At 48.2% G+C, this 17,663-nt stretch overlaps 2 protein-coding genes across 2 annotated transcripts in view; one reads left to right on the top strand and one right to left on the bottom strand.

Annotated features, from left to right (window-relative positions):
- The window catches only part of LOC140686649 (serine/threonine-protein kinase Nek10-like), a 257,489-nt gene that overhangs the window by 173,865 nt on the left and 65,961 nt on the right, over positions 1-17,663 (top strand). The window lies entirely within an intron of this gene.
- On the bottom strand, positions 13,482-15,462 carry LOC140686629 (uncharacterized). The gene is made up of 2 exons (XM_072940835.1): positions 15,416-15,462; positions 13,482-14,615 (listed from the first exon to the last, which is right to left on the bottom strand). The coding sequence occupies exons 1-2, from the start codon at positions 15,460-15,462 to the stop codon at positions 13,598-13,600; spliced, it is 1,065 nt and encodes a 354-aa protein (XP_072796936.1). The 3' UTR covers positions 13,482-13,597.

Below are 17,663 nucleotides of genomic sequence, written 5' to 3'. Positions count from 1 at the left end.
AAAGGTGCTCTAGGGCTGGGGTTGAGCAGGGCATGGGGGTGCCTGATTTAAGGTTACTGACCAGACAAAGAGACCTCCTACAGAAAGCCCTTTCCTTCCAAAAGCTGCTTTCACATTAGTCTATTTCAGAGACAATCACAGAAAACACTCCTAGGTATTGAAAAACTCAGTGAAGATTTCATTTTCAAGCAAATAGCCATTGTGGTAATTGAACCACAATTGAACTTGATCCCACTGGGAATCTGGGTGCTCCAGGACTGTGGGAGCTGGGATCCTGATATCTGATTCCCATCAGCCCTTGTTGGAGGCCTCTTTCCCCAGGGGACATTAGTTTCCTGGCATTTCTGGCCTCTAAGAGTGGACAAAGCAGATTCTAGAGGCCAGAGAAATCCTCAGGAAAAGGAATGCAGATGCTGGCAGTTGGAAATCAGGCCAGCATATTTTGAAGGAGTTGAATGAGGGGATATGCACCCTGCCAGTGTCTACTATAAATGAATTGTCTCTGGGCTTTGTCGAGGAGCCCACTGGTAACTGAGTCATCAGATTGACGGTGAGCCACCACTTACACATCCTGTATGGCTAAAGTTGCTTTTGGAGGCCTGTAGAGTCTGCTCTCCCAAAGTGGCCTTTTCTGCCTGGACATACAACCTTTCTGTCCAGCTGATGAAGCTATCTGGTGACCACTATTTAAATTATTCTCAAAGACTTTCCCGGAGAAAGTGGTCTTAAAAACAACCTGTTATGGTCATTATATGGAAATTAGATTCTCTTTTTGGACATTAGTTCAGTCTCCAGCCTTTTTTCCCTTATATTTCAACAAGTTATTCATATGAATCACACATAAGATTATTCAACTGCTTGCTCTTTTGGCTTGACAGTATATTTCCAAAATTCTACCTTTGTAAATTTAGTTCTGCTGTGATTTGTAACTTCAGAGATATGCAGGCATGTTTTTAAAAGAAATCACCCTCTCCGTCATCATTCTACTCCCACCATCCTGGAGGGATTTGGATCATCCTTTTTCTATTCTCGATCTGAATACATCCAGCCTTCAACGGATGGTGTGAATGTCTCTGTTCTTGATTTTGGGCAACTTCTTATTTCAAGTGCCCTTGCTTGTGGAGGGGCAAAAATCATACTTACCATTGTTACATGTGCATTTTCTCAGAGTTTCAGGATCATGTGCTATGAATGTCTTCAAATTTTTGCAGAGAATCAACTAAGTATCAGTGTAAGGAACTTAGGGAGGCTCTTACAAGAGGTCTCATTTTTCCTTTTTTAGAAATAATAATTTCAGTCTTTCTTTGAAATGTATGGTTATTCTTTTGAATTCTATGATTACTGAGATTTTAAAAAATCAAATACTACTACTACTTTCCAAGACATATTCCTGTATTAAAAGACATTTCAGGTTTTCTTATTATGGTAAATAGACAATAAGATGCTGAATAATGAAGGTGAAATTATTTAGTTATATACAGAATTGTGAATACAATATGAAGACATGATTTATATGATCAAGTTAAAGCAATATATGATGGTTATGACATGAAATTTTCTTAAAATGCTCCAAGTTAAAATGAATAATCCATTTAAAGAGCCACATGGCCATGACATTCCCTCTTCAGTTTCTAATAGCAATGATAGAATATATAACTGGGTGTGTGTTTTCATGGTTTACTAGTAAAAATAACCCATGATTGTGCTTAAAGCCATTACTTGTTCACTGGTGTTCCCAATTAATTTCCAAGAAGTAAATCAGGCTCCACATAGGCACCTAAAACTTCCCAAGCTGAAAACACACATAATTCCAAATATGAATCAGATCAGCTGTGACAGTTATGATTTATCCATAGTCAAAGGATTGAGGATGCTAAACATCACAGGACATACAGAAATGTTTATAATTAGTACTTAGCTTCAGTAGAGTGTATTTTCCCAAATAGGTTTTGTAAATAGCCAATATCCTCAAAGATGTTAATAGATGCTCCCTGAGAAATAAAATTAAGTGACCAAATATATTTGGGAAACTCTTGAGTGTATGTTATTCCATATTTGGAGAATGTTAACAGATATTAATATTTTAAAGACATTGAGGTGCACTGTAGGAAAGTAATCTGCTGACCTTGTTCACCCCAGTGATTCTTCATCCTTTACTTGGAACACAAAGTGAGAGTACCTGCCGAGAAATAATGGTTAGAAAGAGGAAGAATTGTTTAGCTCCTGCACCAGTATTTATCCACATCTGCTACTGTTCCCATCATCCACTTAATCATCATTGTCATCATTGCAAATTATTATACAATAAACTTGGTTCATCACCATGGCCAGAAAATTACATGCTAATTCCTGTATAACTCAAGTTTACAATTTAAGACTGTCCGTTCAAACTTAGACACATGTGTACAAAGCATTGAGACAACAGCTAAAGCATTAAGCCAAGATATGGTGCATTTTCAGCTTAGATCGTGAAGTTTATATTTAGTTAGGGATAGAGAGATGAGATTCTCAAACTAAGTCTCAGGACCAGGGCATTATCTAGCTATAAGCTCTCTTTAGGGAAGTTACTGAGAACTTTTTAAATATTGGTAAGATGGCTTGAGCAGATGTAGGAGAATGTCTCAAGCACAGAATGCTGCACTAGTTAAAGAAAATGGTAGCAGAAACAGAAACAGCAGTGAGGGACCATAGCCAGAACGTGGGCTCTGGGAAGAGGGGGTAGTATGAAGTTGAACTGAAGACAGCTGTGTAAGAAAATGAAACAAGTTTCAAACAAGCTGGGCCAGCCCAAGGAGGGCTCTATTTCTGATCATTTGGAGGCTTGTCTCATTAATTATATCTGTAACACACATAACAGTTCACTTCCTTATCGGAAAGTTACAGCCTGGCACGCCTGAATTTGATCAGCGTTGTTTTTGAGAGTAAAAGCATTTTGTAAGTGAAGAGATGACCAGTATATCATCCTCGTATATTTAGGGGGACGCATTAACATTTTATTTTATGACAATGTAATATGTGTTGGGAATTTTTAAAAAGTACATTGAATCAGCTTGCATTGATTTTCCTTCCAGTTAACTGTTGAACATGTGAAATAGGCATTTAAGATACAGACTACTTTGGAGAGGTGACTTTTACACTCTAAATGCTTATTAGGTCCCACTGAGTTTGTAGTTTGAGAAAGAGAGTGTTAGCAGTGAACTTCAGCAAAAGGCAGCTTTCTGACAATCTCCCCATTCTGTCCTGTTTAGAATCACATTTTGATTCCATGTGATTTGTTTGCTTATATACCTGAGCTGCTGCTTTTGGAATTGAATGTGTGAACTAAAACACTTGAGGCTGTAGCTAACTCTTTCCACTTCTGTCTCTTCCAGGTATCACTCCTATCCCTGGGGAACCAAGAGTCACCCAAACAACAGATGAAAATGCTGCATTTTGAAATGGATGTGGTTTTCCCAGTCAAGTTCAAGTTCTGGACTTGAGACACTGCTGCAAGATGCCCAGGGGTAGGGAGCTGCTAGAAGATTGTGAAAGAGAGAAGAACAGGCTGCCTCAGTGCTGGCACGGTCCTTTCCTAGAAGCTAATCCCGGGGGTGCTTTAGATGCAGGATGACGGAGCTGTCAGCGTGCCCCTGGGGGAAGATGCTGCAAAATTCATCTGTGAGAAGGAAACCCACTCCTCACTGAACTCTTCTACAAGTTCAAAACAAAACAAAACAAAACTTATCCTATTTTTAAAGGAATATTTTATAGTTTAAGAATTGCTGAAACTATTTATGTAAAGGCATCTAGACTTCCACGTATAAAAAAAATTTTAGATAAAATTATAGGACCCAGAATATTTAGTATATTGGGTGATTCCCTGAGACCTCCATTTTTCTTCACTTAGAAGAAATTCAGACTATATGAGTTTGTAGCTATTTGTTTGATTGAATGAAACTATTGGTTTTCTCTTAACCACTCGGGTGCTAGTGGTCTTGAACTCTAAGACAGCGTAGACAGTATTTGCATCCTTGCACAGCCTCTGAGAACACTTGTCGGATTTTAGTTGGACCGATAGAAGATACTGACCTATAGTATATGTATACGTACTTACACATGTAAGGGGAGGAGGGAGGTGTCCATCAGGCTAATGCTTTGCTGCTAATCAAGCTCATAGTGTTTTTAGAGCACTTTCAACAGTCACAGTCTATGAAAGAGATGGATATTCTTTATTCTGAGTCCCTTGTAACTAACATTGACTATATTGGTGTTAAATTTTTGTTGTTTAAGTACATGAAATGAAAATATGTTTCATAATAAAAATATAAATTTCTTCTTTATTCACTGAGACGTCTCTAGAAAAGAGAATTCAGAACGCCAAAACAATGCTGCATTCCTGTATAGGGATAATTTATGATGAAAATTCTCTAGATTCTTGTTTGGCTAAAATCTCTGTAATTGGCTTCTTATAACTGGTGTCATATCAAGAAATTATTGTGAAATCGGACTATTTCTAGCTATTTTAAGAACGTTTAAATTCTATGTAAGTCATCTGAAAGCTGAAATTATGCTTTTTATTTACTTCTCACTAAATTCTATATTTACACTGATGTACGATGATTAAGTAGTATTTTTTTGGTATGGTCAAATAGAATTTAGTTCAATATAGTTACAGTGCTTGATACAGAACATTTTGTATAGGATGGGAAAATCTCAGTGTGAATTCATACTACTTTTACAGTGAGTATGTTTAATACCTAAATTATATATCCAAATTCCCTTGGACTAATGCCTTTGAAAACTGCCAGTGAAACTTTGTCTTTAAGCCAAATTAATAATTACAAATACACTGTAATTTAAAGTAACAGATGAGAATATAGAAATGAAAATTTCAGTTTGGGCCTTCAACCAAATACATTCATGTAAAATGTACATGTGAAATTGTAAGGCTGTGATGCATTTGATTTAAGCCAGGAAAAATTTGGCTTCAGTTCCGGCTTCATTTGAACCTGCAGTGTTTTTTTTTTTATCTCTTTTTCACATGTGGAATGGCCACATCTTTACTTGTGCACAGGCCTTGGGTCACACATTTTCATTGGGACAGAAGCCAATACCTAGAAATATACCAATTTTAGGGTGTAAAGCTTGAACCATCTCAAATGGTGTAGAAAAGAATAGTATTCAGAGGTCAAAACTTGTTTAGAAAAGAGAAATTATTTATTTGCAGGTATTTTTAAATGTGTACAGTTAACCCTATTAACCAAAAATGGAGCAAAAAATTTTGAACACTTTTTGACCTAACAAATGGCATTTATTATGCTAGAAGTTAGTAAGAACTAACAGAAATTAGCAAATGAATGTCTTTTTCAACAGCAATTTTAGGCCCATCAACTGTAAGCTGATAGATGCATTCTTTGACCAAAATAATATTTATTAAACTACCCAATCAGCCAAAATAAAAGCTAACTGCCAATCAGTGAATCAGCACTCTCCCAGTGTTAGAGCCAGCTTTTAAAAGAAGACTGGGCACTGGGAAGGGAAGCATTTTGTGCCTGGATACATGTCCCAACAGGCATGTTAACTTTCACAAAGTACTCACTTCTGAGCTTCCAGCAGGGAGCGCTCCCCTCACAGTGAAGCCAGAAACATTATTTTGTTCTCAAAGTCTAAACAGTCTCAGAGCAAACAAGTTGTTCCTAACACTCAGTCTTGTTTTCTTTTGTTTTTTTTTTTTTGGTGGTTTTTTTTTTTTGGTCTTTTATTGATTGCATTTAAATTCTCTTTCTTTTGTATACTTTTTAAATTATTCCTTGAAAATATATCTAGGCAAGATTATAGAAAAGGAGACAGGTACATTTAAAGCAAGATATTCCACATCAACATTCAACCCGCCTGCCAGCACCCCTGGTCTGACAGGCTCTGGGCAAAAACACTGCCTTCGGCTAGGCCTTGACCCAGGGTGATGGGACAATTGCCGGTCCCCAGGTCATTGCAAAATGAGGGACAATGTCAGGGCTACACTGGAAACCTGGCTTCCATGAGAGATCACTCATTGACTGGCTAGACTTTCGGGACCCCTAGCAGGCTGTCCTGCATGTCCTCTGCCATGTCCCCTTGAGGAAATGGATGCCTTCAGGTTAGGCACCTGAGTGAATGCCAATGGTGATACTTACCCACCCCATCCCTCTCCCCAACCCCCCAATGACCCACCCACACATCCAAAACCATCAGAAATGCCTACATATATCCAGCACCAGCGCAGGAGAAAAACTGCCCTCCCACCTTGGGATAGACCGTCTTCCACCTACTGAGACCTTACCTGGATCCGAGGTTCGGGAAGTCCCGTTTGATGAGCCAATTCTTCCCTGGTTGCAATGCCATGAAATCGGTCCCTCTCAAAAGCTTGCACGAGGATCCTTGTTTGAAAGGGTGAGATGAATGTGCGCTTTCTCCCGGCCTCTTTTGGGCGGCGATCTAAAGGAGCGCAAACAAAAAACAGAGGACAATGAAGCCCACTTCACATTCAGTGCACACAAAATCTGCCTTATGTAGGAAATGGCATATCAGATAGATACGTAGGTAGATAGAGAGATAGAGGGATTCATAGATAGATAGATTGATAGATAGATAGATAGATACATAGAGAGATAGATAGATAGATGATAGGTACAGAGATAAATTGAGAGATAAGTAGGTAAAAATTTCCATAGATAAATGATAAATAGATGAAAATTAGACTGATAATCTATACACAAATATTTTCATATACATTTATCTATCCCAATGTCTATAGTGCATTATCATGTGTATGTATAAGTATACACAGGAACAATGCATTCCCCCACCCACACAGACACATCCAAACAGACACACACTCACACTCACGGTTTCCATTTTTCATTTTAATTATTCATTTTTTAAAATTTATTTATTGCTTGACTGTTTGCTTGTTTCTCTAGTTTGCTCTTTGGTTGGTTTCCCAGCATGTTTCCTGGAGTGCTCTGAAGCCCTGATGGGACAATGCTGGAACAAAGCTTGCTAAAGGACCAAAGGAGCCCGAGGAAAGCCTTTGTGAGTTGATAAGAGAAGGGAATTCTGCACTTCGGACAGTTTCAGGACCAGAGGAATTAAAGCCTTCCTGGCCATGCAAGACCCCACCCGCCACACAGGGCCACGATGCTCATGGTCTGAGCACCAGCAGTGCAAGGGCCAGGAAGGCGTGTTTCCTCTCCTAAGGCTTCTCTGCTGAGTCCTTGTCACCCACGTTCAGAGATGAATCTGTCTCCAGGAACACTTCTGGGAAAATGCCTTTGGAAAGCCAGGGACTCACCTTGAGTCAGAGCCTGAGGCTCGTGCATTTGATGCGATTGCCTGTCTGGTAAGATGTTCTCTGATGGTGGTCGGCTCTGCTTTAGGCACCTTCTTTGTTGGTTTTGGAACCAAACCTAAGTAGAAGGAGAAAAACCCTTGTCACTCAAATGCTTGGGTACAGATTTCAAGAGCTATCACAGTGATTCACAACAGAACAAACAGACAAGCCAAGGAATGGACAAACTGTAGACTCCACGTGCCCCCAGGGGAAGGATTTAGCCCCCAAAGGGACTGAACTTGCCACAGATTATGGCTTTCACCTCGGAAGAACTGCACAGGATTCCAGAAAACACAATCCGCACAGAAGAAAATCAGCATTTCCCCTGCCATCCTCCCTCTGGAATCCAAAGACTAAAACCCGTGAGGCAGGAGACAATGTTTCCCTTCCCAAAGTCAGTCTGAATGAGCTTGCAAATATTCTCTCTCTCTCTCTCCTCCTCTCACATTCCCTCACTTCCCCCCTGACCCACTCTCTCTGATCATCTCTCTCTCTCTCTCTCCATTTCTTTCTCCCTCTGTTTAGATCTGTGTCTCTCTTCACATTTTCCAATCCTGTCAAACCTGCCACGGTCCCGGTTGGCCTGTTTGTCTCAGTCTCCAATTCTGTCCATCTACCTGTTTATGCCTGTTTCTCTTTTCCATTCTCTAGTCCATGTCTCTGTCCCTGTGTCCATTTCTCTCTCTTGGTTCCCTCACTTACTCCCTTTGGGTATTTGTGTCTCCTTTTTGGCCATGCTCATTGTCTGAGGAATGTTCCTCTGTTCTCCCTTCTAGCCCCATTGACAGCACCCTTTCCTAACACACCATGCAGAAGTGAGACCTCTTGTCCAAAATTCACTGAACGCAGGCGACCTTATGAAAACTCCATGCTGCCTGGAATTAAGACCTTGCCAGGGAGCTCTTATTAGTGCAAGGTCCTGCCACTTCCAGGTCTGGACACACTTAGGTACCTGATCTCAATCTTTGAAAACTGTGTCACTGTCTTCAACAGTGAAGACACATGCTGCCTTCCTCATTACCCAAAAAACAAATGCAGAGTTGGCATAGATGAAGTGGAGTGGATTGGAGTGGAGAAGGGTAGAGTGCTGCAGAGTGAGGTCGGGTGAGGTCGGGTGAGGATTTGGGGAGGGCCCGGTGGCCGGGGTTGGGTTGGGTTTGGTGAAGGTGTGTCCATCGGTGTAGGTATGGATGTCGGTGAGGGTGTGGGCATGTGTGTTTGCATTTTTCGGCATCTCTGACGGGGCTGGGTGGGCAGCTTGTTGAACCTGCCAGTCAGTTCTGTAAGGGAAGCCTGCGCGTGTTAGTGCCCCTTGAAAGGTCGCAGGCCCTGTGATCCTGCACCTGCGGTTCTCCCATTTCAGGACTCCTCTCCCAGCTGACCAGACAGGACGCCTTGAGCAGAGGTAGTGCCTCGGGGGTGAGCCACAAGGGACCAAACTCCCTGGCACAAGCAGCCTCACGCACCCTCGTTCCCTGGGCTTGGATTCCTGCCCACCCGTTGGCATAGGACCCAGGGCCACTCAGCTCCCCCAGGCACTTTTCTCCCAAGGGAAAGCCATTCCTTCTCGGGAGTGAAGTCCAGGCTTGCCTCAAGCACCCAGGCCAGGAGCACCAAGGGGAGGAGACGGGTCCTCTCCCTAGCGTGCCCTCCACCACCAAGTGTCTGTAGCCAATTGCATATTGGGCTCGGAAGCCACGTACAAACCCTGCAGCACAGACGCTCATTAGAGGACCCCCCTTTTCCTGATGCTGGCTGGCTTATCTTCGGGTCCCTCCCAACGCACGAGAGACAAAGCCAGGCTAAGCCTCGGCAGCCAGTTTCCCGACCTGGAAGTGGGACTCCACACGGCTCGGGCCGGGGTGGGGGGCGTCCGGACACGGACCCCGAGAGAGGAGGAATTCAGAGACTGAGACTTACCTGAATTCTGCTTTTGGGAATGCCCAGGTCTCGGGCCAGGCTTTCTCGGGCCTTGATGCCAGGGTAGGGGTTCTGTTGAAAGAGGGCTTGCAGAGCGTCCTTTTGACTGAGCTTCAGAACCAGCCTCTTTCTCCGCTGAGCAATTGGGTATGTGACTGTCACAGACAAGAGAGGGAAACATCTGAGAGGAAATCAGTACAGCAGCACCAACGGTGGTGCGGGGTGGAGACGGGTGGGGCCACGCCAGCCAGCCTTTTGTGTCAGGGAGGCCTGGGGGAGTAGACTCAAGTGCACAGATAACCATCCCTTTCTATCTAACGGAAGCACACGCAAAGCCCTGCTGAATGGGAGACCCTGGGCCTTCTATCTAGGCCAAGTAGCAAAGATGAGATGGTTCATAATCTTGGGATCTAACCCCACTCAGTGGCAGCCCACAGAGCTAAGAAGCAACCAGCTGGGAAGGCCTAGGACAACAGGCTCACGTTCCAAATGGGTGGAAGATGTTCCCACCCATGGGACGCGGCCGACGGCGGCCGGCAGTGGAATGTCTGGATGGCCCCTGGCAGGATGGACCTCGATCTTTAGGCCAGCTAGAAGTGCCCTCTTTGCGGCTCCTCACATACCCACGGCAAACCTGCTTGAACTACCTGAAAATCAAGCCAAGCATGGCCACATGTGGGTAGGTTGAGACGGATACCCACACTGCCGCCCTCGTGCCCCGACCCTGATTCTGACAGTGCCTGGGCTGGGACACCACAGGGGAGGAGCACCCCATCTTGGATGTCAATGTGTCATGTGGACTGGCTGCGTACATGCAATTCTTTCTCTGTGGAAAGCTTGGAGTGATGGAGCCCTGTCCTAGTGGACACTTATTCTTTGTGATGCAGAGGAATAGGATTGTGCTTGTTTCACACGTTCTGTGGAAAGCCCGACGTGGTATCGGGCACGTCCCAGGCTTCGGGACGACTTGGATTTCCTGAAGTGGATTCAAACACTAGAACATCAGCCCTCCTGAGAAAGGAATTCCCCGCTAGCCACTGTCAGATACCAAACAAGGGTGTCAAGGTGTATGCCTGGAAGAACGCAAGGCATGGCTTGCGCACCCCAAGTGACGCTTTCTTCACAAGCACCCTTTCTGCTTGCCAACTCCAGTGAGATTTCTTCGGACAGAAGTCATGGAGCACACGGTAGCCTGGCCTTGGGGGTTTTCCCTTCAGAAATCACCATCCCCACATGCGCCCCCAGCCACTCCTGCCCACAGGCCCCACTCCCTACTTTGGAGTCGAGTGGGAGGCCATTCAAGGGCTTCTGGGATCAGTGCCTCCCGAGCCCTAGTGTTGAGTTTGGTGGCAAGGGAACCTAAGCTCCTGCCGTGCTTCTTGGGATTTCTGCGTGTGGACTATTTCCTGGGACAGCAGAGAAACGGACCCTTTCCCATGGAACTCAAGCCGAGAGAGAGCTGCTAAATCACAATGAGAAAGAACCAACGACATCAACTCAAATGTCCAAACGTGGTCCACAAGAAATTCCCTGCTTGCAATGGAAGCCTTGGATAACGGATGCAGCTTTCTGTGTGCTGCACTTCAGGACTTCTGAGAGAGGAGCTGTGGGTGGGCCACAGGGCTACCACTCCCATGTCAGTTTCAAAGGGTCCAAAGAGGTCAATGAAAGGAAAAACAAAACTACCGAAGCCACTCTCAATCATTTGGCCCAATGGCTTTCTTAAACACAGCCCAGCCAAAGTCATCTCTGCAGTCTCAGGGACCATTTCTCCCCTTGTCCACACCCCTGGGAGGGCAGGAAACATTTCAGATGAGCCAGCAGGAGAGTCCAGGTGCTGATGTCTACTTACCGTTGGACGTACGTGATTCATCCATGGCCAGAGAGACACCCATTTGGCACAGAGGCTGCTGGCTCAATGCTGAGTTCCCAGGAGCATGGGCATTAACATGGGATTGGGCAAGCCCTGCTACTATTTATGGAAATTGCTGCCTTGGGATCCCAACCCATCATTCCACCTTGAGAAGGTTGAAGTGTTCCCATTTCCCATGTTTCCTTGTTAGGGGACTTGGACTAAAAGGCAAATCCAGAGGCCAGCAAGGACTTTTATTTGGAAGCATGGGATCCTCCTTTCCCTGGGCTGAATGGGCTCCAGGGCTCTCTGGTTTTCACACGTTTTTCCATTCCACACAGTGTTGATCTCCCTGGCGTTCCCCGGCCCTGGGTTCGTGGTGACAAGGCTTGGCCCCACTGTTCTTTCCAGTGTGGAGAGCCTAGCTTCCCGGTGTCTACTTCCCACTTCCCTCGGCATCTCCTGGACCTCATTGCATTCCAGGCCTGAAGCATTTCCTTGACTGGAGGCTGAGGTCCCGCTCATTCCAATAGGAAAGCTGAATGCGCCGACGGACACAGGATTCGACACACGGGTCATGCTCTTTGGTCACAAACTTGGGAAACTTTTCCATCTGTCATGTGAAGCCCGCCCCCTTCCTCACGGGCCAGGGAGTGCCAGTAGACAGGGGCAGACCCCACTACCACACTAGGTGGGCCACATGAGGCGGCTTCGACGTGCGAGGCTTGTCCTGGGCGAATCCAAAATGGCTAGTTGCCCCTCCTGTCTGTCAGCATCTTCAAAGCCTTTCCAGGGAGGCCTGATGAGGGTCCGGTCCCCTAAAGTCCATCCAGGCCAAAACGTGGCAGCTACACCCGGCTACGTCCAAGCAGTTCTCTTGGCAAGCCTGTCTCCCAGGGAAGCCAGGCCAAGTGCAGGTTCCAACAGTGGGTGGGGGAGGGGAGAAGAAGGGGGGCAGTGGGGGTAGAGCGGGAGGGGGAGGGGAGCGGGCAGCATCCCTCACTCGCCTGGGGCCATCTCCCAATTCAACCCAGGTCAGAAGTTATCCAGCAGCCCCAAGGACGCCTGCCCAATGGCATGGCATCTGGTGCTCCACCGTCGGGAATGCGGCCCAAGCAAAACGACGGAATGCATTCCCTAGCGAACTTCCCAGCCGAAGCCGCCAAAAGGGAAGCAAGGCCAAATCTTTTGATGGTGAAAAGACATGGAAGCAGGCTATATGTAGAGGATCATTCCTTCTCTGGACGGCGCGAGTCCGGGAAAGTCAGGCAAGAATCCTGAGCTGAAAAGGAGGGCCCGGCACCAGCACTTGGGAGAAGAGACAGACAACTCCAATAAAGTTGGGGAGTGCAACAGTAGCCCCGCCTCAGCCAAGATGGACCCAGTAGGATAGAGATCGTAAGTGAGGGTGTGTTTTCAAAAATCGAACACCTGGGGAGGGGCAGAGGGAAGGGAGGGGGGAGGAGGATGGTGATGGTGAGAGGAAGGTTGGGGGTGGGGAGTGGGAATCGGGAGGGGAGGGGGAGCAGAGGACAAGGAGTAGGAGGAGATGGAAGAAAAGGAGAAGGGGAATTCGAAAGCTTCCTAGAGAATGGTGGCACAGCTGTGCTAGGAACGACTATTTGGCTGGAACATAAAAACCCATCTGACATTTTAGCTGAGCCTAGGCCCTAGACCCTTGAAATACGGAAACACAAAACACATGATGGGCCATCTTTAGTGTACTCTTTTGCCTCCATTATTCATGAGATTCAGCCATGTACACTGAGATGGAGACTGCGAGCTTCTTCAGCAACAATTGGGGATGAGTCTAATTCTACCAGCACTTGGTTCAAACGATACTTGTGTGTTTGTGTGGGTGTGTGTGCGCTGTAAGTGTTTGTGGCAAAGAGACCATAAGAAAGGGGGAGAGAGAGAGAGAGAGACAGAAGGAGACAAGTGAGAGAGGGAGGTAGGGATGGTTGGGGTGAGGGAGAGAGAGAGATTGATTGCCTGCCTGATATCCCCAGCACCTTGGTTAATTGGAGCCGTGCTGATAATAATCTGGCTATAATCTGGGATCCAAAAAAAGTTCTCGGAGAGTTCTGTAGTGGTGCTCCACTGTACTGGCCCTAATGGAAGCTCTCTTGCTCCCAGAATCCCAGTGACGGTGGTTCATTGTTGTAGGGATTCCAAGAGAATCTACTTTGCAAGGAGAAGCTGGGTTCTTATCAAGTACCCCCGACCCCCTTCCCATTCAGTCCCAAGCAAAGTGGGACACGGTAAATCTCTGAGGAGTGTCATGGATGCGGGGGCACAGACTACAAGGGGACCCAAACAGAGCCAAAGACTTTGCGTTGAGTTCAAAGCCAGGTTTATTGGATCAAGGAAATGTCAGAGAGAACCCGCAAATCAACCTCTAAGGCAAGAGGACTTGGGCCATCCTCTTGATGGTTGGCATGCTAGCATCCCTTCCGACATCAGGGAGGATGCCCCTGCTAGTGCCTGTGCGTCCTGAGAGCGCCCGGGGAGCACGGCAGGGCTGAGGGAGGCCACGCAGTGGCGCCGGCAGTCTGGGCGCCATGCCCTTGCTGCCGAGCCCTAGGAGTGTGGCTGGTTCCTCGTCCTTTGTTCTCAGCCATGGCTCGGCATCCCAGGGAAAGAGGCCTGAATTGGGCTCGACCAAAGGCTTTCCTGAGGCCCTGGTGAGCCTGGCAGCATGTCCAGGAGGGCCTGGAATTCGTCATCACTAAGGTGTTCTCCCAGGGTCGGCCAAAATCCGTCTTCCGGGTGCCATCGCTCAAGTAAGGTTTTGCCTTTTCCAGAAGGCTGGCGTCTGACAAGAGTTCATCTAAGAGGCTCCCTGAGCCTGTGGCGCCTGAGGGCTGGGGCTGCGGGTGGAGCAGAGGAGACCTGAGTTGATCCGATGGGGCCTGCTGCTGCCACAGGTGTGTCTCGGCCTGTTCGGGCTGCAGAACTGCCACGTGGGGGCTGCATGGCTGAGCCGGATGCTGCCCGGTCTGTGGAGGACCGCTGCGGGGGACAGGCTGAAGGGGTGCTACCGCACCAGGGTGCAGGCTGTCGTGCGGGCAGGGCCCTCCGTGAGCAGAGGGCGTGAGTGCCGCGTGCACGGGTGCGGGACCCCCTCCTGGACTCGGCCTTGCTGTGTTGCCGCTGGGGTCTGTTCCCAGATGTGGAGGGTTCTCAACTCTCTGCCAAGCCTGGGTGTGCTGGAGCACCAGGAGCATCAATGGCTGGCCCACCCAGCCACCAGGGGTAGTACAAGGCACAAAAAAACCTGGGGTACCGAGGAGCGGCTGCTGTGGCAAGGAACTGGAAGCTGTCCAGTGGATCAGTTGGAGGCAATTGATGAGCACCGTTGTGGATTTTGGGCGGGGGCCTTTGGTCCGATTAGACAGTCGGGGCTGGTCTGGCATCGGGGTCTTCTGCCCGGGCCATGACAGGCGCTCCTCTGCTCTGCTCTGGGTGCCGAGCTCTCCGGTTTTGAAACCATATCTATTCAAGATGAGAGAAAGGGAGGCAGGTACATCAGAATCAAGATCTTCCACGTCGCCTTGCAACCCCCATGCCAGCACCCCAGGTCTGACAGGCTCCGGGCAAAAACACTGCCTTTGGCTAGGCCTTGTCCCTGTCTGATGTGACCTTTGCCGGTTCCCAGGTCCTTGCAAATTGAGGGGCAACGTGAGGGCAACACTGGAAGCCTGGCTTCCATGAGAGATCCCTCGCCTTCTGGCTAGACTGTCGGGACCCCTCCCAGGCTGTCTGGCACCTATTCTGCCTCGTCCCCTTCAGGAAATGGATGCCTTCAGGTCAGGCACCTGAGTGATTTCGTATAGTTAAACTTAAAATCCCACATTCCTCACCCCCAACCCTTCAATGAACCACTCACACATCCAAAATCTTCATAAGTGTCTGGGAATCTGAACTCCGAGTCTGGGAAATGTAAAATGTCCAAGGGGGAAGCAGGGCGAACAGTGAAGCATTGTCCAAGAGAGATTAGAGCATGTTAGTCAGGGTGAGAAGGAAAGGCTCTAGAGTTGGGCCAGCACATGCTATGATGAAGGCTAGGCAGATTGGGGGAGGGGAAGGGGAGTTCTGGGACACAGCAGTGGTCTTTTTCCCTGCTGTGCTCCTGTCCATCATTGATGGCTCCTCTTAACTATATGAACGTGTCGGTTCTCCTGCTCTGACACCGTGGGCTCTCGGCCAACTCCAAAGGATGGAGACTGGAACACCCACACCCCTCAGCCTGGATCCCAGCTCCTACCCAGTCCTGGGGAACACAGACATCTCACCCAATGCTGTCGCTACTGGGCGAGCTGTTCTTGTCAAAAAGGCTCATGTTTGTTAGGAAGAACTCTTAGGCGAGAATGCAAATCAGGGCGGATACCAGTTCACACATGTGTCTTGGCCCTGAGCGCGCAACCCCGCCCCCTGGCCAAAGGAGCCACTCCCAGTGCACGCAGCCCGGCCCCGCCGCCGTGCCCTCCTCGGCCACGCCCTTGGCCCGGCCGCCGGCCCGCCCCTTTATCAGGCAGGCAGGCAGGGAGGCGGCAGTAGTTCCCAGCGGCCCGGGGCTCTTCTGAGCGCCGCTGTCTCTCCTCAGCCTGCCAGCAGCGGCGGCTGCACAGGCAGCGGCGCGGTCCCTTTAGGAGGCGCAGCTTGAGCCGAGCGGCGGCCGCGGAGGGGCCAGCCCAGAGCGTTGGCGGCGCCGGTGGCGTCCGCGCCGGTTTCCATGGCAGCGGCAGCGGCGGTTGTGGTGGTGGCGGCGGCGGCGGCGGCGAAGGCGACGGTGATGGCGGTGGAGGGGGACACGGTCTCCGACATGGTCCGCGGGCAGGCGTGCGACGTGGGGCCGCCCTACAGCAACCTCTGGTACATCGGGGAAGGATCCTGAGGCATGATGTCGTGATTGTCCGCACCCCGTATGCCGGCCGTGCACCCCCTCGCAGCTTCCCACGCGACCTAGGCGTTAGCAGCCGCGGCCTTGGCCTAGGATCCTCGACCCTGATTCCAGCGCCGACCCCGACCCCCGCCAAGCCGCCCAGTTTTCTGCGCGTCCGGAGTCTGGGGCAGGGCCTGGCCGCTCTTGCTGGGGCTTTGCTCCCGCTGCTTCCAGATCGGCCCTCAGTTCAGCGCGGGGAGTCGGGGAGGGGCACAGGGCGTGGGGGCCGCGCCCCCGTGGGGCCCTTTGTGACCCCCAGGAAGGGAACTTGAGTCTCCGCCCCAGGGTGCACCCCTCGCAGCCTTCCCTTGACCACCCCGAGTGAAGCCGCCCATTCCTTCAGATGTTCAAGGCGGTTGCGGCCATCGTCAGGAAATTGGTTGTCAGAGGCGTGTGTGCAGAAACCCAGGATCATTGTCTCGTTTCGACCCCTCGCTTGTGTATCCCGCTGACGGCTTAGCTTCAGCATCTTCTGAGGTGCCAGTGGTGCTCTCCTGAGTAAGCTTCCTTGAAAGCATGAATTGGCATCAGTGTTGGTGTGGACAGTTTCAAACCTGAAGTTCCTAAATGGATTCTGCTATGGTACTGTTCGCCGTTCAGGAAAGGTAAGTCAGCAACGCTGTCTTGATTTCTTCAAGAGTCATTTGGTTTTCGACCTCAGTTGACGCTCCCCCCGCCACCGCCCCGCTTTGAGCCCGACTCAGCTTTCCTAGTAGCAGATAGGCATGTAGATTTCTTTGCACAATGACTGCGGGCTTTTCCTTCTAAGGCTTGAGCGCTCAATGTGTACGCAGCCCAGATGGAGTTTTTGGAGAAGCAAGTACAGGCTCCCGGGGCTGGCTTGAGATCCCTCAGAAGCGTCCGTGGAATCGGGGTGACGGTGTTTTATTGATTTGTTGCTTTAAGTAGAACCAAGCACCTGTCGTCTTTTGTGCTGATGGAGACATGTGGATTTGGAGGCTCCCTTCCACAAAACCTTCATGGGAGTGTGTCTCTTGTGTTGAATGAAGGAAGCAAACCATTTGTGAACACTGCGTGTCACATACTCTGCTTGGTAAGTTATCTAATGTTACCTGAACTTCCACCTGCAGAGAGGAAAGTGCAGAGACAGCTGTCTTTCAGACGAGAAGCTTTTGCAAGGTGAAGCCAGTATTTATCGTCATCCAAATACTCAGACTTGAGATTGGAGCTTGAGATCCTCTTTCGGTTGCTGTAGCCCTTTTGATTGCTCCCTGATTTCCTTAATTAGTGTTGGCAATAATTTTGGAATTGTAGTCTATTTTACCCTTGTAAGAAAATTGATTTCAGAAATGTATTCAAATTTGAATATTCAAAATTTTAGGAATGCATAGTGATAATGTTTTACCATGTTTGCTAGATAAGAACGAATAGAATATAAAATGTGTAAGAAAAACTTTATGAATATTTCCTTCCAGTTTGTGTAACCTTTTGTTAATGAATATCCGGACTTGGAAACCATTCTAAGTGAAAGAAGACAGGCATTGATGATCACAAATTCTATGAATCCATTGAACTGGAAGTCAAGAATATGCAAATCTCAATTTCATAGACATGAAATCCATCCCAGTTCACAGGTT

This window comes from Vicugna pacos, chromosome 17 (assembly GCF_048564905.1).
Source record: "Vicugna pacos chromosome 17, VicPac4, whole genome shotgun sequence".
Classification (NCBI taxonomy): Eukaryota; Metazoa; Chordata; class Mammalia; order Artiodactyla; family Camelidae; genus Vicugna; species Vicugna pacos.
Note: the sequence above shows the minus strand (reverse complement) of the source record. Positions and strands in the feature narration are given on the sequence as shown.

Bases quoted from the DNA above. Each gene is read 5' to 3' on its own strand.
- LOC140686629 (XM_072940835.1), bottom strand. From the start codon at position 15,462: ATGAGCCTTTTTGACAAGAACAGCTCGCCCAGTAGCGACAGCATTGG. The intron at 14,616-15,415 runs GTGAGATGTCTG...CATCTTGAATAG, and splicing joins CCCAGTAGCGACAGCATTGG to ATATGGTTTCAAAACCGGAG.